This window comes from Oncorhynchus mykiss, chromosome 2 (genome assembly GCF_057628025.1).
Source record: "Oncorhynchus mykiss isolate SJ-2025 chromosome 2, ASM5762802v1, whole genome shotgun sequence".
Classification (NCBI taxonomy): domain Eukaryota; kingdom Metazoa; phylum Chordata; class Actinopteri; order Salmoniformes; family Salmonidae; genus Oncorhynchus; species Oncorhynchus mykiss.
In genome coordinates this window covers 64,367,756-64,395,151 of record NC_143023.1, presented here as the reverse complement: position 1 = coordinate 64,395,151, position 27,396 = coordinate 64,367,756, and the positions used below count along the sequence as shown (strand labels likewise).

At 42.5% G+C, this 27,396-nt stretch overlaps 1 protein-coding gene across 24 annotated transcripts; it reads left to right on the top strand.

The window, feature by feature from the left end:
* Window positions 1-3,890: 3,890 nt before the first annotated feature.
* Window positions 3,891-22,473, top strand: ppp6r3 (protein phosphatase 6, regulatory subunit 3). Of its 24 annotated transcripts, none has more exons than XM_090204688.1 (26): window positions 3,899-4,510; window positions 8,306-8,455; window positions 8,588-8,821; window positions 9,086-9,272; window positions 9,405-9,542; window positions 9,635-9,700; window positions 9,781-9,893; window positions 11,493-11,606; window positions 11,685-11,814; window positions 13,284-13,436; window positions 13,682-13,834; window positions 13,922-13,986; window positions 14,152-14,267; window positions 14,387-14,472; window positions 14,647-14,733; window positions 15,061-15,107; window positions 16,905-16,959; window positions 17,662-17,792; window positions 17,933-18,048; window positions 18,187-18,379; window positions 18,587-18,684; window positions 18,776-18,950; window positions 19,271-19,288; window positions 21,263-21,385; window positions 21,516-21,599; window positions 21,717-22,473. In XM_090204688.1, exons 3-26 carry the CDS (start codon window positions 8,595-8,597, stop codon window positions 21,766-21,768), a joined length of 2,727 nt encoding a protein of 908 aa, XP_090060814.1. In that variant the 5' UTR covers window positions 3,899-4,510; window positions 8,306-8,455; window positions 8,588-8,594; the 3' UTR covers window positions 21,769-22,473. The 24 variants fall into 24 exon arrangements, with proteins under 24 accessions (XP_090060773.1, XP_090060814.1, XP_021423833.2 ...); XM_021568158.3 differs by having other exon boundaries at window positions 18,172-18,379; XM_021568149.3 differs by having other exon boundaries at window positions 15,028-15,107.
* The last annotated feature ends 4,923 nt before the right edge of the window (window positions 22,474-27,396 follow it).

Sequence of the window (27,396 nt, the reverse complement as noted above, 5' to 3'; positions counted from 1 at the left end):
ATAAGAGAAAAACATTTCAGAGAACAAAAAAACTGAATACTCATGACACACACACTTTAACCACGGGGACAACATCAAATCAAATGTATTTATATATCCCTTTTTACATCAGCAGATGTCACAAAGTGCTTATACAGAAACCCAGCCTAAAACCCCAAACAAGCAATGCAGATGTAGAAGCACGGTGGCTAGGAAAACTCCCTAGAAAGGCAGGAACCTAGGAAGAAACCTAGAGGGGAACCAGGCTCTGAGGGGTGGCCAGTCCTCTTCTGGCTGTGCACAGCGGAGATTATAAGAGGACATGTCCATTAAGGCCAGATTGTTCTTCAAGATGTTCAAACATTCATGACCAGAAAGGTCAAATAATAATCACAGGGTTGTAGAGAGTGCAACAGCATTGCACCTCAGAAGTTATGTAAGTTGGCTTTTCATAGCCGAGCATTCAGAGGTCAAGACAGAGAGAGACAGAGAGAGAGAGAGAGAAAGGGGGTGGGAGAGGGAAAGAGAGGGTCGAAAACAGCAGGTCCGGGACAAGGTAGCACGTCTGGTGAACAGGTCAGGGTACCATAGCCACGGGCAAAACTGGATCAGCGGCACGACCAGGTGGACTGGGGATGGGGACAGCAAGGAGTCATCAGGCCAGGTAGTCTTGAGGCATTGTCCTAGAGCTCAGGTCCTCCGGGAGGGGAGAAAGAGAGAGATGGGAGAATTAGAGGGAACATACTTAAGTTCACACAAAACATATTTTTCCAAAAGTCAGGGCGGCAGGTAGCCTAGTGGTTAAAGCGTTGGACTTGTAACCGAAAGGTTGTAAAATCAAATCCCAGAGCTGACAAGGTAAAAATCTGTCCTTCTACCCCTGGACAAGGCAGTTAACCCACTCATTGAAAGTAAGAATTTGTTCTTAACTGACTTGCTTGGTTAAATAAAAGTGAAAAATAATGGATGTACATGCTGCCCTAACGCATATTTGCCTAAACTCATAAATGTACAGAAAAGTATGTTTTCAGGGCACGCATTTGATGCCACCAATCCTCTGACTGTCGCAGTGATGGACATGAGGAGGGATTTTAGACCGATGGTAACTTTTTTTAAATTAATTTTTTTATATATATTTTTTTAATTTTTTTTTTTTATTAATAGCAAATCAATACATAAAGCACATGAGGGAACACAAGCATACATAGATTACAAACAATAGACAATCGAGCTAGGGGGTACAATATCACATTACAATTACACAAGGACCTTAAGGGACATGCAGATACTTACAATTCTAACAGCTTTTTTTGTTAGTAGAGCATTTAACCGTCCTAAAATACAGTTCAATTTATTTTTGTAGGGTACGAAAATGTGGTTTTCTGTTTGTAAATTTACATTTGTGTATATAAAATTTGGCCAAAAGAATAATGAAATTAATTACATAAAAATGATTCCGCTTATTTCTATTGTATGTTTATTTCACCTTTATTTAATCTGTGAGCTGCTCTGACAGTTGGTGCTTATAAAGCTAGTGAGGGAGATAAGTGTTTCCTGTTTCAGAGATTTTTGTAGTTCGTTCCAGTCATTGGCAGCAGAGAACTAGAAGGAGAGGCGGCCAAAGAAAGAATTGGTCTTGGGGGTGACTAGAGAGATATACCTGCTTGAGCATGTGCTACAGGTGGGAGATGCTATGGTGACCAGCAAGCTGAGATAAGGGGGGACTTTACCTAGCAGGGTCTTGTAGATGACATGGAGCCAGTGGGTTTGGCGACAAGTATGAAGCGAGGGCCAGCCAACGAGAGCGTACAGGTCGCAATGGTGGGTAGTATATGGGGCTTTGGTGACAAAACGGATTGCACTGTGATAGACTGCATCCAATTTGTTGAGTAGGGTATTGGAGGCTATTTTGTAAATGACATCGCCAAAGTCGAGGATTGGTAGGATGGTCAGTTTTACAAGGGTATGTTTGGCAGCATGAGTGAAGGATGCTTTGTTGCGAAATAGGAAGCCAATTCTAGATTTAACTTTGGATTGGAGATGTTTGATATGGGTCTGGAAGGAGAGTTTACAGTCTAACCAGACACCTAAGTATTTGTAGTTGTCCACGTATTCTAAGTCAGAGCCGATTTGACACACTGAACTCTATCAGAGAAGTAGTTGGTGAACCAGGCGAGGCAATCATTTGAGAAACCAAGGCTGTCGAGTCTGCCGATGAGGATGTGGTGATTGACAGAGTCGAAAGCCTTGGCCAGATCAATGAATACGGCTGCACAGTAATGTTTCTTATCGATGGCGGTTAAGATATCGTTTAGGACCTTGAGCGTGGCTGAGGTGCACCCATGACCAGCTCTGAAACCAGATTGCATAGCAGAGAAGGTATGGTGAGATTCGAAATGGTCGGATAATCTGTTTGTTGACTTGGCTTTCCAAGACCTTAGAAAGGCATGGTAGGATAGATATAGGTCTGTAGCAGTTTGGGTCAAGAGTGTCCCCCCCTTTGAAGAGGGGGATGACCGCAGCTGCTTTCCAATCTTTGGGAATCTCAGACGACACGAAAGAGAGGTTGAACGGGCTAGTAATAGGGGTGGCAACAATTTCGGCAGAAAATGTAAAGAATCCAAACAGTACATCTCTCCACAATAGTGTAAAATCTTCATAAATGTGTTAAATTATAAACCTACTGATGTCTTGCCACAGTTTTCTTACATGCATACAATGGCAAAAAAGATGCACAACTGTTTCTGGGTGGTCATTACAAAAGGAGCAATTTGAGTTGATGTTTTCCTTAAACTTCTTCATATATTGGTTGGCAGGATAATATTTATGAATAATTTTAAAGGAAACTTCCTTAATTTTGTTAACAAGTAGGTATGTGTGTGGCAACATCCAAACTTTTTTCCAACAGATATTATCAATAAATCCATTCCAATAAGGCATGACATAAGGTATAGATACAACATCCTGCTGAAACAAGGATCGTATCGCTCTGTTGTTGAATGGACCAAAAGAGAAACAAATCTTTCCTACTGATGAGTCAACAGGGTCAATAGAAGGTAGGCTCTGAGGGTCAGGTCTTGACACGTTCCTGAATAACATAGCAACACCTGAGGGAATGGCATCTAAAACAATTGCAAAATCTTTAGGTGTTACAGGGACCTTGTAAAGTGATAAGAATTATTTATAACTGAGTAAAAGACCCTCTGCATTTACCAGTTGGCTCACCAATAGGATATTATTTCGGAACCAATATTCTAAAAACAGAGAGGTATTTTTATACAATATATCCCGATTATTCCATATATAATATCTGTGTGGAGAAAAATTGTGTTTATAAATTAAGGACCATGACAAGAAAACCTGCCGATGAAAAGCAGAAAGTTTCACTGGAACTTTGTCAATATTATAATTGCAAAACAACATGAAGTTAAGGCCACCAAAAGTAGAGAAGACATGATGAGGAATAAAATTCCAGATAGAAGTGGGTCTTCTTAGGAATTGTTTTATCCAATTGATCTTAAAAGTATTATTTAAAGTAGTAAAGTCCAGAAAATTCAGTCCACCATTCTCATAAGTGTTCATTACAACAGTTTTCCTAATGTAATGGGTACGGTTTCTCCAAAGAAAGTTGAAAAGCATCTGGTCTATCTCCTTGCTTATTTTACGGTCAAGATATAAAGATAGAGCACCATATGTTAGTCTAGAGATACCTTCAGCCTTGGTTATTAGGACTCGACCTTTTAAAGATAAGTCCCTCTGTAGACCGATGGTAACTGACCCTGCTCTATCTGCGGAAAATGGGAGTTTCTCGACGCGACGTTTTTTTTAACGTTTTACGCAATGGAGTGGACGCAGTTTAATGACGGTCAGTGCTACCCGGATTCAATGGGACGTCCCTACCCTAAACCCGAACCATTTTACTTCTCAAGTTCAATGGGATAGGGACGTCCCAAGCACGGACCATTTAATGACTTGCACCGTACCAAATCACAAGACTGAGCTCGCAAGAAATCTGATTGGCGTGATTAATTAGCCAATAGAGCTCAATCGGTCAGTTTGATTGACTGGTAGTTTAGTTGTGGCAAAAATACTGTTGTCACTAGCACATCCACACCAATTAAAACAAACATTTGCTTTTTGGTCTTAATTTAAGGTCAGTCGTGTGGTTAAGGCTATGCTTAAGGTTAGATTTAAAATCAGATTTTAAGAAGACAAATTGTAGAAGCAGGCGTGGTTTAGCCGTGATGAAGTCTCTGCGGCTGTGGTAACTAGTGACGACCAGAAGACCTGGTAACCTGCTTATCTGCCTGGTTATGGTGGTGGGGGAAGGGTCGTTGGAGCTGATGATGCCGCCATCTTGAAAAGTGCCATCTGACAGTCTAGCTACATTTTCTCGCCTGTCAGAATCCGTTGAAAACACTTTTTTTTTTTCCTTCTTAGGATTCGTGGCTTTTTTTGTTGTTGTTGACACTTTAGGCTAATGGCCCAATAAGCTACATGCCGGGGACTCACCATTTACCGTTGTTTGTTGGTACGTACTTGCTAGCTGGTGCATGCAGTTCAGGAGACAGGAACAGCTACTGAGCTAGCTAGCTAGAGCAACATTAACTACCCATTTCTCTTTAGCTACCGGTAACTTAGCTACACCGATGTATTTATAAGTACGAATCGTCTTGTTATATTGTACTCGATAGATAGCTACGATACGTTAGTCTTATTGTGTGTGAAAAGCCACTGCACTGGGGTCCATTGAAATGCACTATGTTGCTTGCTAGATAACGTTAGTTAGCCGTATTTCAGACCAGTGTTGTCGACACGGTTTGGCCTGTCTGCGTTGGTTAACTGGAAAATGCTAACTGACGTTATCCAGCATGCGCCCACCGTTTGGATATTGATGTTAACGTTATACGGTTAGATGTTGGCTTCGGTATTTTTTTTGCCAGTTAACGTTAGATAGCCATCTAGAGGCGTCAAGTTGTTGACGGGAACTGGCTAACGTTAGTCAAATATTTTTGTGTTCGCTAACGTTAGTTGGCCACCTAGGAAGCGTTAGCATTTTGGGTAACGTCAAAGTAGCTAGTTAATGTTAGTAGTTTGTGAAAACCACGTCAGCTGTAACTACGTTACTTCGATAACTATCTGGTAAACGAACGTTAAGATAGTTGGCCGCAGCGAACCTACCTAACTAGCTATCAAGCAGCTGTCTATTGTGCTAGTTAGCTAAACTCGGCAAAGAAATAAACGTCCTCTCACTGCGTTTAGTTTCGGCAAACTTAACGTGTCGATATTTGTATAAACATAAGATTCAACAACTGAGACAAACTGAACAAGTTCCACAGACATGTGAAGAGCAGAAATGGAATAATGTGTCCCTGAACAAAGGGGGGGTCAAAATCAAAAGTAAGTCAGCTGCATTAAGTACTGAAGTGCATCTCCTCCTCATGGACTGCACCATATTTACCCGTTCTTGCTGTGAGATGTTACCCCACTCTTTCACCAACGCACCTGCAAGTTCCCAGACATTTTGGGGGGAATGGCACTAGCCCTCACCCTCCGTTCCAACAGGTCCCAGACTTGCTCAATGGGATTGAGATCCGGGCTCATCGTTGGCCATGACAGAACACTGACATTCCTGTCTTGCAGGAAATCATGCACAGAACAAGCAATATGGCTGGTGGCATTGTCATGCTGGAGGGTCATGTCAGGATAAGCCTGCAGGATGGGTACCACATGAGGGAGGAGGATGTCTTCCCTGTAATGCATAGCGTTGAGATTGCTTGCAATGACGACAAGCTCAGTCCGATGATGCTGTGACACACCGCCCCAGACCATGACGGGCCCTCCACCTCCAAATCATTCCCGCTCCAGAGTACAGGCCTCAGTGTAACGCAAGACAAAACCGCAACTTGTCAGAGAAGAACACTTTTTGCCAATCCTGTCTGATCCAGCGACGGTGGGTTTGTGTCCATAGGTGACGTTGTTGCCGGTGATGTCTGGTGAGGACCTGCCTTACAACAGGCCTACAAGCCTTCAGTCCAGCCCCTTTCAGTCTATTGCGAACAGTCTGAGCACTGATGGAGGGATTGTGCGTTCCTGGTGTAACTCGGCAGTTGTTGCACCTGTCCCGCAGGTGTGATATTCGGATGTACCGATCCTGTGCAGGTGTTTACACGTGGTCTGCCACTGCGAGGATGATAGGATGATCAGCTGTCCGTCCTGTCTCCCTGTATAGTTCTGTCTTAGGCATTTCTCAGTACAGACATAGCAATTTATTGCCCTGGCCACATCTGCAGTCCTCATGCCTAAGGCACGTTCACGCAGATGAGCAGGGACCCTGGGACCCTGTTCTTTTGATGTTTTTCCAGAGTCAGTAGAAAGGCCTCTTTAGTGTCCTAAGTTTTCATAACTGTGACCTTAATTGCCTACCGTCTGTAAGCTGTTAGTATCTTAACGACCGTTCCACAGGTACCTGTTCATTCATTTTTTTTATGGTTCATTGAATAAGCATGTGAAAAAGTGTTTAAACCCTTTACAATTAAGACCTGTGGATTTATTTGGATTTTTACAAATTATCTTTGAAAGACCGAGTCCTGAAAAAGGTGCTGTTTTTTTTTGTTGCTGAGTTTATGTACTGTTAGCTTGGTCGTTTTGGCATAGTTTCAGGATTCTCCGGGTCAGGCTAAGTGTTGAATTTAGCTAGGTAGTTTGGTTTCTGACCCTTATAACCACAACTAACTTGGCTAGCTAGTTAGTCCCAGGCTGTCCTGAGACATGACTGTTGGTTACTTAGCTTACGTTAGCTAGCTAACGCACAAAAGTATGTAGTCTAGCTAGCTAATACAGTAAGAACAACACTGAACAGTAAATGGGGCTGAACGGCAATGTAACCCTTTGCTCCCAAGGCAGTGCATTACATTTGACAAACAATAGTGTACTAAAAGAAGGTAGGCCTATACAAAAATACATCAAGTTATGACACATTCTGGTTTAGTTTACATGAAACAGAATGTTACCTTGGGCAACCCCTGGGTTTCAGTTTTACACTGTCACTGGAATAGTCATACGTGTATATTTGCGTAACCAACCATACATTACTGTGTTGTATGGTTGTGATTTAGTTGACAAATTGTTTTTGTCTTCACCCACTGGAGATTGGCTATTCAGCATTTGTCATATTTTTGTCAATTGAGACAGATGGGGCTATTCCTTAAATCATGGAATTAAGTGTTCAAAAGCTTTCTCAGTAGCTGGTAGAGCAAACACTTCAGCACCAGGCCATAACCAGATAAATAACCATATAACCAATGTAAACCAGCAGCTGAAAGTGCTTATTTTTTGTTAGTGACACAGGACTTTGTTCAGGCTAATGTTGCGCTCTTGGGTGGTGATAAAACAGTTTTTTTCCTGTTATTTGGTCACCTGTGGTAGACAATTTAATGCCAGACAACAATTCAATGTTTTTCCATGACATTCATTTTGACATCTTCAATTTATTATAGTATTTTATAGAGCAATGAACGAGGTGCACACTTTCATCAGAATGTGCCTGGACAGGGACCAATGTCAGTGGTCCCTCAGCACAGCCCCGATGCTCAGTCTATTAATACACTTTCTTTTCTCAGCCATTCAGTTGTCTGAGGTGCTGGTTTAGCATAAGCCAAGATGGCTTCACTGTAACCTTTAACCCTATTTCTCCCAGGCTTCCCCACAAGATGGGAATTCCTAGCAAATACTTAGACTTTTATTTTTACCTGAGGGCCAGGTGTACACAGTGGGAAATTCTGTTTATCTTTTGAGGCATATGCCTAGTGTGTGCACTGAACATGTTTCACTGCTTTGTTCCTACGGTGAGTGAGTTGTTGACACAGTGTTCTATATTGCCACTTAAGATGTGGCACAAGGTGATTTGACTAAGCACAGTGTTCTGAACTAGCAATGATCTTGCCAGTATTTGAGTGTGGAGCGGTTAGCCCAGTAGTGCTTGTCTTAATGCTTTGAAGTTTAGACTGATTTTGGGGAGAGTTGTTGGGATGCTGACATGTCAACATGGAAGTGAACTCTTTTCCTATGATGGAAAAGCTATGGTTTACTGGCTCTTTGCCAGAGATTTAAAGTTTGTCTCATGACCTAGATTAAGTATTTGTTTTCACCTGGTTAACACTTATTATTTAGAAGGTAATGTGACAAAAAAATGTTTTTATATTACTACTTGTTTACTACTTGTTTCAGTAGCATGTGACCTTAACGTAAGAAATGTTACTGTTAGTAAGAAAATGTTGTTCCATTACAATGAGTAATATGCTAATTTATCCTTTGCTTGTTTCAGGTGTGCGTTGATCTGTTGAGGTGGTCGTTCTGCTGCATGTGTCAAAAAGCCTGTCTTGTCACTGCTGCCTGTGGAGCCTGTAATGGGCCAGAGCTCCCAAAGAGCACTATCATTATTTTATTTTTAACTTCTGGACTCTATCCCAGTCAGGTACATTTGTGAAGCTGTCTGTTTGACCACCACCTGCTTTCTATTTGACCACCTCATCTCAACCCACATTGTGTACTTTGTGTCACTGTGAGTGCTTTCCCATTGTCTTATGAATGTTTTCCTTCCTTGTAGAAGCATCATGTTTTGGAAGTTTGATTTACACACGACGTCCCACATCGACACCCTCCTGGAGAAGGAAGATGTGACTCTGACAGAGGTGATGGACGAGGAGGATGTCCTGCAGGAGTGCAAGGCCCAGAACCACAAGCTGGTGGACTTCCTGGTACGGCCTCAGTACATGGAGGACCTGGTAACTTACATCACGCAGGAGCCAAGTGATGATGTGGAGGAGACGATCAAGTACAAGTAAGTGGGATTCACACACACTAGGCCAGGATATACTTACCTTACCTATACTTATACTTCTATGCCAATTTTGAGAAAGATTTCATGTTTTCTTTCAGTTTCCCTTGCATTTGTTTAATTCAAGGTAATTCCCCCTACAATCACAAGGGGGCAAACATGACTTGCTAGACAGTCAATTATATAGGACCTTTGATGTGCTCTTTTGTGTGGTAGTGGTACTGTATTAATTGATCATTAAATGTTGGACTTCTATGCTATTTTCAGGTACCCCAACATATCGTGTGAACTCCTTACCTCGGACGTTGGACAGATCAATGACAGACTGGGAGAAGATGAATGTTTACTAATGAAACTTTATGGCTTCTTGCAAAATGAATCTCCACTCAACCCTTTACTGGCCAGTTTCTTCAGCAAGGTCCTGAGCATCCTCATCGGTAGGAAACCGGAACAGGTGAGATCAATACAAAACGCTTGTATAAACCACACAGGTTTTAAAAAGTGTATGACCTGCAGGGTTTCATGAATGCTCTGGGAGAAAAGATTGTCCTTTGACACATCCTTAAACTTCAACTATCTTTTGCAGATTGTGGAGTTTCTGCGGAAGAGGGAAGACTTTGTGGACTTAATGATTAAACACATAGGGACATCCGCCATCATGGACCTGCTGCTCAGAATGCTGACCTGCGTTGAACCACAGCAGCTCAGACAAGATGTCTTAAATGTCAGTGTTGTTATTTGGTTTACTTCGCGTTTTAGCATTTTGGTCTTTTTTTTGTGTGTTCAATTACCGACCTCCATCTTCTCCTCCCACAGTGGCTGAACGAGGAGAAGGTGATCCAGAGGCTTGTTGATATGGTCCAGCCTTCTCAGGATGAGGATGTAAGTCACATTTCATCAGCAGTTTGTTGGATGTTCTGTTGCTCTCTTAGTGTCTTAAAGTCTCTCTGTTCATCATCCAGAGGCACTCCAACGCATCCCAGTCTCTGTGTGAAATCATCCGCCTCAGCAGAGATCAGATGTTCCAAGTGCAGGGCTGCTCAGAGCCTGACCCATTACTGGCCACACTAGAAAAGTAAGTCTCTACAACCTGTTTGTTTTTTCAAGGAGGAATACTCATTATTACTGTCATCATATTTTATTGTTGTGCCAAAGTCATTACTAACTTACACCTACTCATTCAAGGGTTTTCCTTTATTTTTACTATTTTCTTCATTGTAGAATAATAGTGAAGCCATCAACCATGAAATAACACGCATGGAATCATGTAGTAACCAAAAAAAGTGTTAAACAAATCAAAATATATTTGATATTCTTCAAAGTAGCCACCCTTTGCCTTGATGAACTTTGCACACTCTTGGCATTCTCTCAACCAGCTTCACGAGGTAGTCACCTGGAATGTATTTCAATTAACAGGTGTGCCTTAAGTTAATTTGTGGAATTTCTTTCCTTAATGCGTTTGAGCCAATCGGTTGTGTTGTGACATGGTAGGGGTGGAATACAGAAGGATAGCCCTATTTGGTAAAAGACCAAGTCCATATTATGGCAAGAACAGCTAAAATAAGCAAAGAGAAACGACAGTCCATCATTAATTTAAGACATGAAGGTCACTCAATCTGGAAAATGTACAAACTTTCAAACTTTCTTCAAGAGCAGTCGCAAAAACCATCAAGCGTTATGATGAAACTGGCTCTCATGGAGACCGCCACAGGAAAGGAAGACCCAGAGTTACCTCTGCTGTAGAGGATAAGTTCATTAGAGTTAACTATACCTCAGATTGCAGCCCAAAGAAATGCTTCAGTGTTCAAGTAAGAGACATCTCAACATCAAATGTTCAGAGGAGACTGAGTGAATCAGGTCTTCATGGTCGAATTGCTGTAAAGAAACCACTACTAAAGGACACCAATAAGAAGAAGAGACTTGCTTGGGCCAAGAAACGCGATCAATGGACATATTAGACCGGTGTAAATCTGTGCTTTGGTCTGAGTCCAAATTTGAGCTTTTTGGTTCCAACCACCGTGTCTGTGAGACGCGGAGTAGGTGAACAGATGATCTCTGCATGTGTGGTCCCACCATGAAGCATGGAGGAGGTGGGTGCTTTGCTAGTGACACTGTCTGAATAATTTAGAATTCAAGGCACACTTAACCAGCATGGATAACACAGCATTCTGCAGCGATACACAATCCCATCTGGTTGCGCTTAGTGGGACTATCATTTGTTTTTCAACAGGACAATGACCCAACACACCTCCAGGCTGTGTAAGGGCTATTTGACTAAGGAGTGTGGAGTGCTGGATCAGATGACCTGGCCTCCACAATCACCTGACCTCAACCAAATTGATATGGTTTGTAATGATTTGGACCGCAGAGTGAAGGAAAAGCAGCCAACGAGTGCTCAGCATATGTGAGAACTCCTTCAAGACTGTTGGAAAAGCATTCCAGGTGACGCAGGTTGAGAGAATGCCAAGAGTGCAAAGTTGTCAAAGCAAAGGGGGGCTACTTTAAAAATATATTTGGTTTTAACACTTTTTGCTTACTACATGTATGTTCATAGTTTTGATGTCTTCATTATTATTCTACAATGTAGAAAATAGTCAAAATAAAGATAAACCCTTGAATGAGTAGGTGTCCAAACTTCTGATTGGTACTGTACATGTCCCTTCCTTTCTCTCAGACAAGAGACTGTGGAGCAGTTGCTGTCCAACATATTTGACAAAGAGAAAAATGACTCTGCAATAGTCAGTGTAATTCAGATTCTCCTGACACTCTTTGAGACACGAAGACCAGCGTAAGTTAACGATATCCCATTTTAAAGTTTTATTTGTTTTGGGAGACTTTTTCTGATGTACGGTTCTGTCGTTTGCAGGTTCGAAGGCCATTTGGAAATCTGTCCTCCTGGTATGAGCCACCCGTCCTTCTCAGTCAATCAGAGCATTCTGGAGGCTGTCAGACCTAGGCTCAAAGACTTCCATCAACTGCTGCTGGAACCCCCAAAGGTAATACAGTACTTTACATATACTATATATACAAAAGTATGCGGACATCCCTTTGAGTTAATGGATTTGGCTGTTGCTAAAAGGTGTGTAAAATCGAGCACACCGCCATGGAATCTCCAGACAAACATTGGCAGCAGAATGGCCTTACTGAAGAGTTCTGACTTTCAACGTGGCACTGTCATAGGATGCCACCTTTCCAACAAGTCATTTTTATGCCCTGCTATAGCTGCCCCGATCAACTATATGTGGAAACGTCTAGGAGCAACAACGACTCAGCCGCGAAGTGGTAGGTCACACAAGCTCACAGGACGGGATCGCTAAGTACCGAAGCTCGTAGCGTGTAAAAATTGTCTGTCCTCGTTTGACTCACTACCGAGTCAATGTCAGCACAATAACTGTTCGACGGGAGCTTCAAGAAATGGGTTTCCATGGCCGAGCATCCGCACACAAGCCTAATATCACCATGCGCACTGCTAAGCGTCGGCTGGAGTGGTGTGAAGCTCACCGCCATTGGACTCTGGAGTGACGAATCACAGGTCACCATCTGGCAGTCTGACGGACGAATCTGGGTTTTGTGGATTCCTGGAGAATGCTACCTGCCCGACTGCATAGTGCCAACTGTCAAGTTTGGTGGAGGAAAAATAATGGTCTGGGGCTGTTTTTCATGGTTCGGGCTGGTCCCCTTAGTTCCAGTTTACAACGACATTCTAGACGATTCTGTGCTTCCAAATTTGTGGCAACCTTTTGGGGAAGGCCCTTTCCTGTTTCAGCACGACAATACCCCAGTGCACAAAGCAAGGTTAATGCAGACATTGTTTGTCGATTGGTGTGGAAGGACTTGACAGGTCTGGACAGAGCCCTGACCTCAACCTCATCGAACACCTTTGGGATAAATTGGAACGCCGACTGCGAGCCAGGCCTAATCGCCCAAGATAAGTGCCCGACTTCACAAGTACTCTTGTGGCTGAGGGGAATCCCTGCAGCAATGTTCCAACATCTAGTGGAAAGCCTTCCCAGAAGAGTTGAGGATGTTGTAGCAGCAAAGGGGGGGGGGGGACCAACTCCATATTTCTCATGATTTTGGAATGAGAAGTTCATTGAGCAGATGTCTACATACTTTTGGTCATGTAGTGTACCTATCGTCTTACACACACACACACTAAACATTGCAGATATTTCAGGCCATTTCAGTGAGCTAAGTATAGGTTTTTCTCTTTGTTATTAACTTGAAATAAATATGACAACCATAATATTTTAAATAAACTATTACTACATTTCTCTTTTGTTGTGATCCTGCTGTCTTAATCTTGGTTTAACTTTGAGTCATATTTATCTTCAGAGTGGGTGGTCTTTCCTCTAAATTGACTTTACAAGTGCAGTCCACTCTACAAGTTCACTCCAATGGCGGTTGTGTTTTAGTTACCAACTGAATGAGAGCCTGATTGTTCTTTTCATCCCCATATTTGCAGAAGAATATCATGAAAACCACATGGGGAGTGCTAGACCCCCCAGTGGGCAACACCCGGCTGAATGTGGTCCGTCTAGTGGCCAGCCTCCTGCAGACCAACACTCATATCATCAACATGGAGCTGATTAACCTCAACACTCTAGGTGTCATACTTGTAAGTTGCCTGTCTTTTATATTTTACACATGGTTTTTAGTACTAGTTGTTCCTGTCTTAATCAGCACCTGGATTTAGACTGCTATGCACAGGGATTTCTGTCTTTCATGACACTAGTTCCTTTACTACCCCCTTCTCATAACTAAGGTCAACAGGGATGATGCTCACTTCAACAACTTGGTTTGGAACATTTTCTTATTAAATAAATGTATGCTTTTAAAAAAAAACAATCTGTTTATTCTCAGGACATGTACTTCAAATATATATGGAATAACTTCCTGCATTTACAAGTTGAAATATGCACTGCAATGATCCTAGCGATGCCCCCAGCCCAAAGTGAAAACCTCAAAATCAACAGTGATCAGGAGCCTGTCAGAGAAAGCCACCTCATCAATCATGTGAGACTTCATCACCCTTTTCTTTACATCTAGAATGGTACTCATGTCAGACAAGTCAATCAACTATTTTTGTGTGCTGTGTTTTAGCTGTTTCAGAAGTGCCAGTTTATACAGAGAATTCTTGATGCATGGAGCTCCAATGAGAAAGCGCAGTAAGTACTGTTATTATTAATGATATGTGTCTCGTTGTTACTAGACCACTGCAGATTTGGGTTTTTTAAATCTCTTGGGAGCTCTTTAATTTTTCCCCTTGCGACGGCTCACAGTAAAGTCACCACAATGTGCCGGTAGGCTTCATTAAGTGTTTCCTGTTGCAGGGCTGAGGGTGGACGTAGACAGGGCTACATGGGCCACTTGACCAGAATAGCCAACTCAATAGTGCACAACAGCGACAAGGGCCCCAATGGTGCACAGATACAGCAGCTCATCTCAGGTGAGTGGGCTTTGACACCCATAAGGAATGAGGTTGTTGGAGCGAAAAAAAACTATCCTTACTATATCCTAAAATGAGGTGGAATAGACTCATCTTGTTATTTCTCTGCGTTATTTCAGAGCTCACAGAAGAAGACAGAGAGAGATGGGAGACCTTCATTTCTGGTCAGCTAGCTGACACAAACAAGAGAAACACTGTAGACCTAGTAAGTCTGATACAGACACCTCAGTTACTTAATGCCAAAATGTTTTCAGAGTACACTGTTACACAGTATTTACACTGACGTACTGAAAGGTGAAGTGCCAGTAATGCCGAAGCTGTTTGAAGGATGTCTCATGGTTGTCCTCTTAGTAATAAGGTTGGTTGCACTGTGCACTAGGTGAACACACACCATATTCACTCATCCAGTGATGACGAGGTAGACTTCAAGGACAGCGGATTCCACCAGGATTCCTCTTTACAACAAGTAAGTCTGTAACTGGATGAGACTATATAAATGCTGCAAAATCTCCATATTGATACTTTTAAAAAATTATTGTTAACATTATTATACTTGTCTAGTAATAGTAGTACAGATTTTGTGAATATTAAATGTGTCTTCCAGTTGTAAGTATGCTTGTGCTCTTAATCTTTAAACGATGAACCTATAGCTACAGTATTAGTCAATTGTTTTGAATTGAAGTACTTGAAGTTTTTTGTAGTGCCAAGACTATATCATTATCGTTGGTCCTGGGTTTGCCAGGCCTTTTCTGATTATCAGATGCAACAAATGACGTCCAATTTTATTGAGCAGTTTGGCTTCAATGACGAAGAGTTTGCCGATCAGGACGATGTCGTGGAGTGAGTACTGACCCTGCATGTTTTCTTCATAACTTGCTATTCTACTGGTTTGGGGATTTCAATAAGGGTGTGGGGTGACTTGACTGGTGTTCTGTTAATACATTCTTTGCTTCCTTAACAAAGGACTGGGAATCAGTTTCTTTCTCTGTACAAAAGTTTAGGTTACATACATGTTTGCAATTAACATTTACATATGAAAATAAAATTTAAATAAAATGTAAGTGGTAGGTTAATTGGATGCCAGTCTGAATTCAGCAACCCATGAATGTCAAATATTCTTATTACATTTAAGTAGCTCATATTATACAGTTCTACCATTAAAGTAGATTGCCTGTGTCACTGTCAATCAAGACTGATGCTTTGCTTGGACCAGAGTCCAGATTGTAATTGGTAATTGCAAAACAGTTTATTTTTTCTTGATCAAAATGGGGCTTGTGGTTGGTATGGGCGTGGTGGCCTCTGACCAAACATTTTAGAGGCCCTCCTGTTGGCCACATTGACAATGTAGCTGTTTTAAAGCTCACTTCCTGCAATTCTACACATTTTGCTATCCCTTACACTATCTGAGTCAAATATCCCTTTTCTACCAAGATGTTTTTCCGCCAACCTTATCCTGACAACTTTTACCCCCTCTTCTTTATATCTGAAAGGTATTGCCGGTATCAAAGCCCCCAAAAAATGTTCTGCCAAACAATCTACTAATCATTTCAGTAAAGTTCTGCCTATGAAACGTAGCTGTAATGCTGAGGCGGCTTTGGCACACACTACACTCTTAAACTCTTGATGGTTGCTAGACAGTCAGTTATACATTTTGCAAGACATGTCACTTCACCCATCTCTTCTCATAGCCCACCACACGCACTGTTTTCTTAAACATAACCGGATGGATACATAAAGAATTACTGTGGGAATAAATATCACTGAATGATGAAACTATTGGATTAAAGTATGTGCAATTGAAGGCATGTATCAAGTTGTTGCTTACTGAAACGTCCCGAAGTCATCCAATTCTTGTAATAAATTTGAAGCAAAAGCCTACTCGATTCTAATTTCAGCACTGTTTTGATTGGGACGGCACAATCGCTCTGCTTTGAGACAAGTGTGGGGACTCATCTTGGTAAATCAATCAACTTTTAAAAATCTGTTTTGAATATTGTTTAGGATACAATTACTTGCCTAGTTAAATAAAAATATATATATTTTAAATACCATATCTGTGTGACACCAGCAGAATGTTTTTAAAATCACCAATCATCATTTTGGGAAATTTTGATTCTCCCTGACTATCTAGCTTTTACTTAGGGGGTTGATCGTTTTCAAAGATCTTATTTAAAAATGTATAGGTCCGTTATCTTTCCTACATACTTTATCTGGTTTTAGTATTTTGTTTACACTGAAACGTCTTTCTATGTACTTTTTTTAAATTACTGTTTGGACATGGGCGGCCCGAGGAAAAACACTTAGGCGACCCGCCCAAGACTTTTCTATGCAGAGTAAAAAAAAAACCTGCATAATTCAGTTAGTTTGGAATAAGTAGCGCACTTCAACCCTGTTCTGTGCCTCTGGCTCTTCTTGTTATGTGGGTGATCTGCTGGCGGCTGGGCCCCTGAGGAGAATGACCAGGTGGGAATGGCTGGCTGGAGTTTCTGCATAAAGCTGCTTTCATGTCAATAACATTCTTCTTCCTGTTAATGGGCCTCTGTAGGTAGGCGTCCTGAAGCCATTGTGTTTAGTCATTGTTTGTAGTCATTGTCTAATTAATATAACTAAACTAAACTCTTTTCTTTAACATTTCAGTATTCCCTTTGATAGAATATCAGACATCAATTTTTCCTTGAATACAAATGAAAGTGTAAGTATTTTAATATAATTTAATGCATTTCAAAGGTAGTGAAAGGATGTTAAAATGAATGCCATGTTGTCTTCCATTTGTACTGGAGATCTGTTCAATTCTAGTGGAAATGAGTAAGATAATAAAGTAGCAGTTTGAGGAAAATTATCTCCCAAAGTTTTAAAGTTTACTATTTTTATAATGCTGTTAGTCTTTACTCTGGGATTTTTTTTCAGCCTCAGAGACAATGTCTGTTTTGAAGCTAATTTCCTGCAAGCCTAGACATTTTGCTATGGCTTATTTCTTGTTCTTATGCTGTCTAAGTGATTCGAACATAAGTCATCAGATTCTCCCAGACTAGTTTTTATTTTGGTAATTGTTAGTTCTCAAAGATAATCCGATTTAAAAAAAAAATATATATATATATAATAATAATAAAAAAAAAAATAAAAAAAAAAAAGTTGCTCCATTATCTTTTCAACAATCTTTATCTGGTTTTAGTCGTTTTTAAGTTTACACTGAAAACGTTTTACCATCCTGAAAAGGATTGGTGCATATTAGCTAATGCTGCACTCTAGACGTCTGAAGTTCTGTTACCTATGAAAATTATGCACATACATATTTTCTTCCCTTTTCCATTTACAGTAATGAGGAAGTGGAGGCATCACAGCGTATCTTTTTGTGTATCATGTGCTTTACCCTGGTACTGGTGTTGTCTTCCAGGCGAATATAGCTCTGTTTGAGGCCTGCTGTAAGGAGAAGATCCAGCAGTTTGAAGATGCAGGCTCTGATGAGGAGGACATCTGGGACGAGAAAGATGTTACTTTCGCACCAGACGCTCAGAGACGTCCTCGGTACGGCAGCGCCTCTTGGCGGATATGTAAATGACATGTTTTAAATGACTAACATATCTTCTGAGGCTTGGTTCAAGGCACCAGTTTGGGTGATTTTGATACATTTTCTTGACTTTTGTCCATTCTGTGCCTCCCATTAGGAGCTCTGGCAGCACAGATAGTGAGGAGAGCACAGACTCTGAGGAGGAGGATGTTAAACGCGATCCTTTTGACCCCAACAATGCCAGCTCTGATGACAGAATGGAGGTGGACACTGGTGAGTGATTGTTCCGGGTTTGCGCACTGGGGTTGGGTTAGTGGTTCGTTGGGTAGGTCGGTCTGGTATGATCTTTTCGAGATGATGCCTTGCTTTTTTGTGACGGCTGCCCTGTTGTTTCAGGGCCTCTGTGGACAGCTAACTTTGACGACATACCCATGGACACCGGGAGTTCTACGGCGATGGGGGAATCTGCCCCAGCCTGCGCTGCCCCAGCCTCCCCCTCCTCCCCTGCGGTTATACCAGAGTCTGCTGGCTGGAGCTCCCCCAACGCCTCCCCTGGCAAAGCCATGGGCTGGGCAGACTTCTCTAGCAACTTCTCACCAGTTAGGTAAGGGTTCATCATCCCACCACCCTCATTCCCAAGGCCTTAGGTGACACTTGCCACACATTTCCATATTGCGTTATCCTTCCATGTAGTATGAATAAGGATGTGGGTGACGGGTGTTCTGTTCATTCCCCTGGCTTCCCATGTCTAATATTTGAGATTGGCTATTTTAAGAGGACAAATTCAAGACCTTTTCTGACTATCTTCCAGACCCAAAGATCCTTTGAGGAGCAATTCCCCAGTAGCAATGGAGACCTGTATAGAGACAGGAGACCCCTTGGGTGTCAACGCACCAATGCAGCATGAAGGTGAGATTTGCCACTGAGCTTTTCAGGAATAAGTGTGTTACGGCTAACTCTGTGGTCACTGTTATGATGCTGTCCCTGTGTGACGTCGCAGATTCTGACCAGTGGCCAGGGGATGAGGCAGCCCAGCCAGCCAGCTCCCCTGGAGGGAAAGCCGGATGCTCGGATGCAGAGGAGTCCGTCACCACTGAGACGGTCACCAATGGATCCATGAAGGAAACAGTTAGCCTTACTGTAGATGCCAAAACTGAAACTGCCATTTTCAAGAGGTAAGGCTTTTGATGACTCACCATACCCTGTTCCTCTGGTCACCAATCCTTCCTTTACAACACAGCCATTCACCTCAGAGCATGTGGAATTGACCTCTGTGTCTTGCCACGTTTTCCCCCTCCTGCACTGAGTGACTTAAATCCATGCAAGGCAGGGACACTCCAGTAGACTTGTATAAATATCTATATACCATTTATGTATCACCAAACCTGCCAAACCTACATTGCTGTCTGTGTTGTTTGAGAAACTGTCCTTCACTTTAACTGCAACACTTACAACATGAGCTTCCTCTTTCTCTCTGGCGTGCGTGTGGCTTCAGAGTGTTGAAATCTTATCGGTATGTACAGCCAGTCGGGGGGCAGACATCTGCCGTGTCTTGTTTTCATGTCAGCCACTGAGTTTTTTTTATTAATTATTTTGCCATCTCCATTTGCATGTATATCTCAGATGTATTGATTTGGTCGTCGCTCGTCGTCAATGACGTCGTGAATTGGCCATCAGCCCTCGGGATTAGCCACTCCCAGGCTTTGAGTTGGCCTTGTTCTCCTTTCTGTCGATGTCCAGGTGGGGGTGTGGATTGGTGTAGGCAGTCTTCAAAATTTATCCACCACCTCCTTGTGCTGGTGTCTCATTGGCTTTGGTTTGTAGTTCATGGCATTGTGAGGTGGCTGGAATAAACTGGAGAGAGATGACTCTTAGCCTAGCAGTAGTCCTGTTGTCGCGCAAAACTCAGCTCTACTAGCAGTAGTCCTGTTGTCGCGCAAAACTCAGCTCTACTAGCAGTAGTCCTGTTGTCGCGCAAAACTCAGCTCTACTAGCAGTAGTCCTGTTGTCGCGCAAAACTCAGCTCTACTAGCAGTAGTCCTGTTGTCGTGCAAAACTCAGCTCTACTACCAGTAGTCCTGTTGTCGCGCAAGATTCAGCTCTACTAGCAGTAGTCCTGTTGTCGCGCAAGATTCAGCTCTACTAGCAGTAGTCCTGTTGTCGCGCAAGATTCAGCTCTACTAGCAGTAGTCCTGTTGCGCAAGATTCAGCTCTACTAGCAGTAGTCCTGTTGTCGCGCAAGATTCAGCTCTACTAGCAGTAGTCCTGTTGCGCAAGATTCAGCTCTACTAGCAGTAGTCCTGTTGTCGCGCAAGATTCAGCTCTACTAGCAGTAGTCCTGTTGTCGCGCAAGATTCAGCTCTACTAGCAGTAGTCCTGTTGTCGTGCAAAACTCAGCTCTACTAGCAGTAGTCCTGTTGTCGCGCAAGATTCAGCTCTACTAGCAGTAGTCCTGTTGTCGTGCAAAACTCAGCTCTACTAGCAGTAGTCCTGTTGTCGTGCAAAACTCAGCTCTACTAGCAGTAGTCCTGTTGTCGCGCAAAACTCAGCTCTACTAGCAGTAGTCCTGTTGTCACGCAAAACTCAGCTCTACTAGCAGTAGTCCTGTTGTCGCGCAAAACTCAGCTCTACTAGCAGTAGTCCTGTTGCGCAAGATTCAGCTCTACTAGCAGTAGTCCTGTTGCGCAAGATTCAGCTCTACTAGCAGTAGTCCTGTTGCGCAAGATTCAGCTCTACTAGCAGTAGTCCTGTTGCGCAAGATTCAGCTCTACTAGCAGTAGTCCTGTTGCGCAAGATTCAGCTCTACTAGCAGTAGTCCTGTTGCGCAAGATTCAGCTCTACTAGCAGTGAGCTTTGTTTTTAAGCTTGAATCTCAAGTCCAACAGACTTTCAAAATGCCATCTAGGTAGTTGTAAATGTAGTTCACTTTGCCAGGTCATTTTAAATAAGAATGTGTTCTAAATTGACTTGCCTGCTTAAAGGTTAAATAAATCGCACATAACCGCCGCCTCAAACAGAAAATGAATAAGACCTGTAAAAATACCCAAATATCCTGGAGTGCGTTAGTTTTGCCTAGTAATTATGACGACGTAGTTGTGGTGGTTTTAATGACAAAAATCAAGACCGATGGCTGAAAACTTTGAATCATTTCGGTGAGTTTCAAAACTGTCATCTCCTCGTGTTCTGCTCTTCGAAACAAGCTCACTCTTAAAAAGAGGAAACTGCTGTAAGTGGATGGTCAGAATCTAAATGGACTCTTGCTGCTTCTGTCCATTTGCTGTCCATTTTGTTCCTTGCATCCATTTTTAACCGCCATATGCATTTCGACACATTCGTTTGCCCAATGCTTTGATGTTGTCTGTCTCTCCCATTCTGCATGCGCTAGTCTTTTCCGTTCTGTCTATAAACAGTGGGGGGTTTCTGTCTATTGTCATTCTGAATGTTTGAAATGGCAAGAGCTCTGTAAATGTTCCCTTTTTCTCTGCAGTGAGGATGTGAAGTTGTCTACCTCAGAGGACGCATCTGCAAAGTGCGTGGTGAGGGAGAGTGGAACACCAGAGAAGAGGGTCCCTGCATCTGTCCAGCCTGTCAGCAACTGTTCCAAACCAGGGTCTGGCTCCATGTTGTCAACTTATACCTTCACTGGAACTGTCTCGTACTAGTGAGCTATTTTCAGACATGCTGTTGTACCGGTTCTGTCTCATGATGTCTTATCTTTCTTTATTTCTTCCCTTCCACAGTGCACAACATTCAGATGAGAAATCAAAAGTCCCCAGTGACGCTGTTAATGGTCCCCTAGAAGGAACAGCAATGGACGAAGCCAAGTAAGTGTCAGCTAGAATGAGGTTGTGCTGTGGGGTTCCAGTCTGGCATGTCTTATCACTTGTGAAGTGTGTGTCATCCAGTATGTTACACTGTGTCCTCTGTCTGCCCGCCTACAGAACAGAGCAGAGCGTGGCCTCACCGGTGGCAGCTGTGAACGGCCCAGGGTGATGTGGTTCCTGCCAGCCTGTTCCTGCCACGCACAGCTCTCTCCCTGGGCCACCAGTAGAGGGCAGTGCAAGTCCAGAGTCAGAGCTGCTGCTGCACTAACTTCACCAGATCAGGACCAGCAATATTAATATTAGGCTATTACAGACAGTTGTACAGGAAGTTGGAACTGAATGAAGAGATACTCTAATGGATACAGTTATTATTTTTTTGCATTCGTTTATATACTATTGTTATGAGGTGATCCGTCTGATATTTTGCCACTCCAAGTTAAATAGTAATGTTGCTATAGTTAAAATGATTGTATGAATAAAATATTTTATAAAAAGAAAATGTATACAGAAACGGACGATAACTAAAATATACCAATTGGAAAACTTGGTGTGATTTTGATAGGGTTTTCCTTCTGCACAAAATCGGATACATTTTATTTCCAGCTACCATGCAATGTTAATCGGCAACCCATGTTGGTATGTTTATCAGTACGCTTGTTGGTAGGAATCAAAATAATTTTAAATATTCAAAGGTTTATTTTGCCACAGCTATTATTTGTAAATGTTTCTTGTATACTTTCAACATGAGCAAGATTTGAAAACCTTTGGTATAGTTTTTAACTTAATTTATTAAGGTAGATAATGTTCTGTTAGTGCCATACACATGTTTTCTCCCCCTTGACAACATTAAACTGTACAAACCCAAGGTGAAAAACTGTAGAAAATGGTTTCCAGTTGCACGTATCTAGTGAGTGTTAACTGTCTGAAGTCTTGTGGTAAATGGGTTCCATTTTACAACTGTTACAGTACCACTCAAGTCAAACATTCTACCTGCAAAATGATGCGTGTGTAATGAATATTCTTGGTATTGCTTCAATCATGCATCAACCATTGATTATTTTTATACAGTGCATTTGGAAAGTATTCAGACCATTTTACTTTTTCCACATTTTGTTAAGTTACAGCCTTAGTCAAAATGGATTGTCATTCCCCCCCCCCCCCCCCCCCCAGGTTTTTAGAAATGTTAGAACATTTCTTAAATACAAACCTGAAATATCAAATTTACATTTACAAGTATTCAGACCCTTTACTCAGTACTTGAAAGCACCTTTGGCAGTGATTACAGCCTTCAGTCTTCATGGGTATGACACTACAAGCTAGGCACACCTGTATTTGGGGAGTTTCTCCCAATCTTCTCTGCAGATCCTCTCGAGCTTTGTCAGGTTGGATGGGGAGAGCCACTGCACATTTTCAGGTCTCCAGAGACGTTAGATCGGTTTGAAGTCCCGACTTTTTCCGAAGCCACTCCTATGTTTTCTTAGCTGTGTGCTTAGGGTCGTTGTCCTGTTGGAAGGTGAACCTTTGCCCCAGTCTAAGTTCCTGAGTGCTTTGGAGCAGGTTTTCATCAAGGATCTCTCTGTACAGTTGTGGCCAAGTTTTGAATGACACAAATATTAATTTTCACAAAGTTTGCTGCTTCAATGTCTTTAGATATTTTTTGTCAGATGTTACTATGGAATACTGAAGTATAATTTCAAGCATTTCATAAGTGTCAAAGGCTTTTATTGACAAGTACATGAAGTTGATGCAAAGAGTCAATATTTGCAGTGTTGTCCCTTCTTTTTCAAGACCTCTGCAATCTGCCCTGGCATGCTGTCAATTAACTTCTGGGCCACATCCTGACTGATGGCAGCCCATTCTTGCATTATCAATGCTTGGAGTTTGTGTGTTTTTGTTTGTCCACCGCCTCTTGAGGATTGACCACAAGTTCTCAATGGGATAAAGGTCTGGGGAGTTTCCTGGCCATGGACCCAAAATATCAATGTTCTGTTCCCCGAGCCACTTAGTTATCACTTTTGCCTTATGGCAAGGTGCTTCATCATGCTGGAAAAGGCATTGTTCGTCACCAAACTGTTCCTGGATGGTTGGGAGAAGCTGCTCTTGGAAGATGTGTTGGTACCATTCTTTACTCATGGCTGTGTTCTTAGGCAAAATTGTGAGTGAGCCCACTCCCTTGGCTGAGAAGCAACCCCACACATGAATGGTCTCAGGATGCTTTACTGTTGGCATGACACAGGACTGATGGTAGAGCTCACCTTCTCCAGACAAGCTTTTTTCCGGATACCCCAAACAATCGGAAAGGGGATTCATCAGAGAAAATTACTTTACCCCAGTCCTCGGCAGTCCGATCCCTGTACCTTTTGCAGAATATCAGGCTGTCCCTGATGTTTCTCCTGGAGAGAAGTGGCTTCTTTGCTGCCCTTCTTGACACCAGGACATCCTCCAAAAGTCTTGGCCTCACTGTGCATGCAGATCCACTCACCTGCCTGCTGCCATTCCTGAGCAAGCTCTGTACTGGTGGTGCCCTGATCCTGCAGCTGAATCAAATTTAGGAGACGGTCCTGGCGTTTGCTGTACTTTCTTGGGCGCCCTGAAGCCTTCACAACAATTGAACAGAAAAACATCCCCACAGCATGATGCTACCACCACCATGCGTCACCGCAGGGATGGTGCCAGGTTTCCTTCAGACATGACGCTTGGCATTCAGGCCAAATTGTTCAATCTTGGTTTCACCAGACCAGATAATCTTGTTTTCTCATGGTCTGAGAGTCTTTAGGTGCCTTTTGGCAAATTCCAAGCAGGCTGTCATGTGCCTTTTACTGAGGAGTGGCTTCCGTTTGACTACTCTACCATAAGGACCTGATTGGTGGTGCTGCAGAGATGGTTGTTCTTCTAGAAGGTCCTCCCATCTCCACAGAGGAACTCCAGAGCTCTGTCAGAGTGACCATCTGGTTCTTGGTCACCTCCCTGACCAAGGCCCTTCTCCCCCAATTACTCAGTTTGGCTGGGCGGCCAGCTCTAGGAAGAGTCTTGGTGGTTCCAAACTTCTTCCATTTAAGAATGATGGAGGCCACTGTGTTCTTGGGGACCTTCAATGCTGCAAACATTTTTTGGCACCCTTATCCTGCTCTGTGCCTCGACACAATCTTGTATCGGAGCTCTACAGACAATTCCTTCGACCTCATGGCTTTTGTTCTGACATGCACTGTCAACTATGGGACCTTCTATATACAAGTGTGTGTGCCTTTCCAAATCATATTCAATCAATTGAATTTACCACAGGTGAAGTTGCCAAGTTGTAGAAACATCACAAGGATCATCGATGGAAATAGGATGCATATGTGCTCAATTTCGAGTCTCATAGCAAAGGGTCTGAATATATAAATAAGGTATTTCAGTTTTATATTTGCAAATATTTTGAAAAATAAGTTTTCGCTTTGTCATGAGGTATTGTGTCAGTGTTAAACAAATCAAAATGTATTTTTAATTCTTCAAAGTTGACACCTGTTGCACACTTGGCATTCTCTCAACCAACTTCACCTGGAATACTTTTCCAACAGTCTTGAAGGAGTTCCCACATATGCTGAGCACATGTTGGCTACTTTAGCTTCACTCTGTGGGCCAAACCATCTCAATTGGGTTGAGGTCGGGTGATTGTGGAGGCCAGGTCATCTGATGCAGCCCTCCATCACGCTCCTTGGTCAAATTGCCCTTTCACAACATGGGGGTGTGTTGGGTCATTGTCCTGTTGAAAATCAAATGATAGTCCCACTAAGCGCAAACCAGCTGGGATTGTGTATCGCTGCAGAATGCTGTAGTAGCCATGCTGGTTAAGTGTGCCTTGAATTCTAAATAAATCACAGACGTTGTCACCATCACACCACCTCCTCCATGCTTCACGGTGGGAACCACACATGCAGAGATCACCCGTTCACCTACTCTGCGTCTCACAAAGACACGGCGGTTGTAACCAAAAATCTCAAATTTTGACTCATCAGACCAAAGGACTTCCACCGGTCTGATGTCAATTGCTCGTGTTTCTTGGCCCAAGCAAGTCTCTTCTTCGTATTGGTGTCCTTTAATAGTGGTTTCTTGCAACAATTCTAACATGAAGGCCATATTCACGCAGTCTCCTCTGAACAGTTGATGTTGACATGCGTCTCTTTCTTGAACTCCGTGAAGCATTTATTTGGGCTGCAATTTCTGAGGCTGGTAACTCTAATGAATGTATCCTCTGCAGCAGAGGTAACTTTGGGTCTTCCTTTCCTGTGGCAGTCCTCATGAGAGCCAATTTCATCATAGCGTTTGATGGTTTTTACGACCACTTGAAGAAACATTCAAAGTTCTTGAAATGTTCATTATTGCCTTAATGATGGACTGACTGTCATTTCTCTTTGCTTTTTTGAGCTGTTCTTGCCATAATATGGGTATTTTACCAAATAGGACTATCTTCTGTATACCACCCCTACCTTGTCACAACACAACTGATTGTCTCAAATGTATTAAGGAAATTAACTTTTAACAATGCACACCTGTTAATTGAAATGCATTCCATGTGACTTCCTCATGAAGCTGGTTTAGAGAATGCCAAGAGTGCAAAGCTGTCATCAAGGCAAAGGGTGGCTACTTTGAAGAATCTCAAATAACATTTATTTTAATTTGTTTAACAATTTTAGTTACTACATGATTCCATGTGTTATTTCATAATATTGATCGTCTTCACTATTATTCTACAATATAGTAAAACTAAAGAAAAACCCTGTAATAAGTAGGTGTGTCCAAAATTGACTGGTACTGTGTGTATGTATATATATATACACACACACACACGTGGACAACCCTTCAAATTAGTGGATTTGGCTATTTCAGCCATACCTGAGGCTGACAGTTGTATAAAATGGACACAGCCATGTAATCTCCATACACAAACATTGGCAGTAGAATGGCCTTACTGAAGAGCTCAGTGACTTTCAACGTGGCACCGTCATAGGATGTCACCTTCCCAACAAGTCAGTTCGTCGAATTTCTACCCTGCTAGAGCTGCCCCAGTCAACTGTAAGTGCTGTTAATGTGAAGTGGAAATGTCTAGGGGCGAAAACGTCTCACTCATGAAGTGGTTGGCCACACAAGCTCATAGAACAGGACCGCTGAGTGCTGAAGCACAGAAATCATCTGTCCTCAATTGCAACACTCACTACTGAGTTCATGCTGCCTCTAGAAGCAACATCAGCACAATAACTGTTCGTTTGGAGCTTCATTAAATGGGTTTCCACAGGCAAGCAGCTGCACACAAGCCTAAGATACGAAATACCAAGGGTTGGCTGGAGTGGTGTAAAGCTCCCCGCCATTGGACTCTGGAGCAGTGGAAACGCATTCCTTGGAGTGATGAATCACGCTTTACCATCTGGCAGTTCGACAGACGAATCTGGGTTTGGTGGATTCCAGGAGAACACTTACCTGCCCGAATGCATAGTGCCTGCCGACTGTAAAGTTGGGTGGAGGAGGAATAATGGTCTGGGGCTGTTTTTCATGGTTCAGGCTAGGCCCCTTAGTTTCCAGTGAAGGGAAATCTTAATGCTACAGCATACAATGGATGACATTCTAGACGATTGCTTCTATCTTCGTGGCAACAGCTTGGGGAAGTCCCTTTCCTGTTTCAGCATAAAAAAATGCCCCAGTGCACAAAGCGAGGTCCAGACAGAAATGTTTTGTCGAGATTGTCATAGAAGAACTTGACTGGACTGCACAGAGCCCTAACCTCAACCCCATTGAACACCTTTGGGAAGAATTGGAACGC

Excerpts from the sequence above, each read along its gene's own strand:
- ppp6r3 (XM_021568132.3), top strand. The coding sequence starts at position 8,595 with ATGTTTTGGAAGTTTGATTTACACACGACGTCCCACATCGACACCCTC. Across the intron at positions 13,437-13,681 it reads ACACTCTAGGTGTCATACTT|GACATGTACTTCAAATATAT; the intron begins GTAAGTTGCCTG and ends GTTTATTCTCAG. Across the intron at positions 21,386-21,515 it reads AGCAACTGTTCCAAACCAGG|TGCACAACATTCAGATGAGA; the intron begins GTCTGGCTCCAT and ends TCCCTTCCACAG.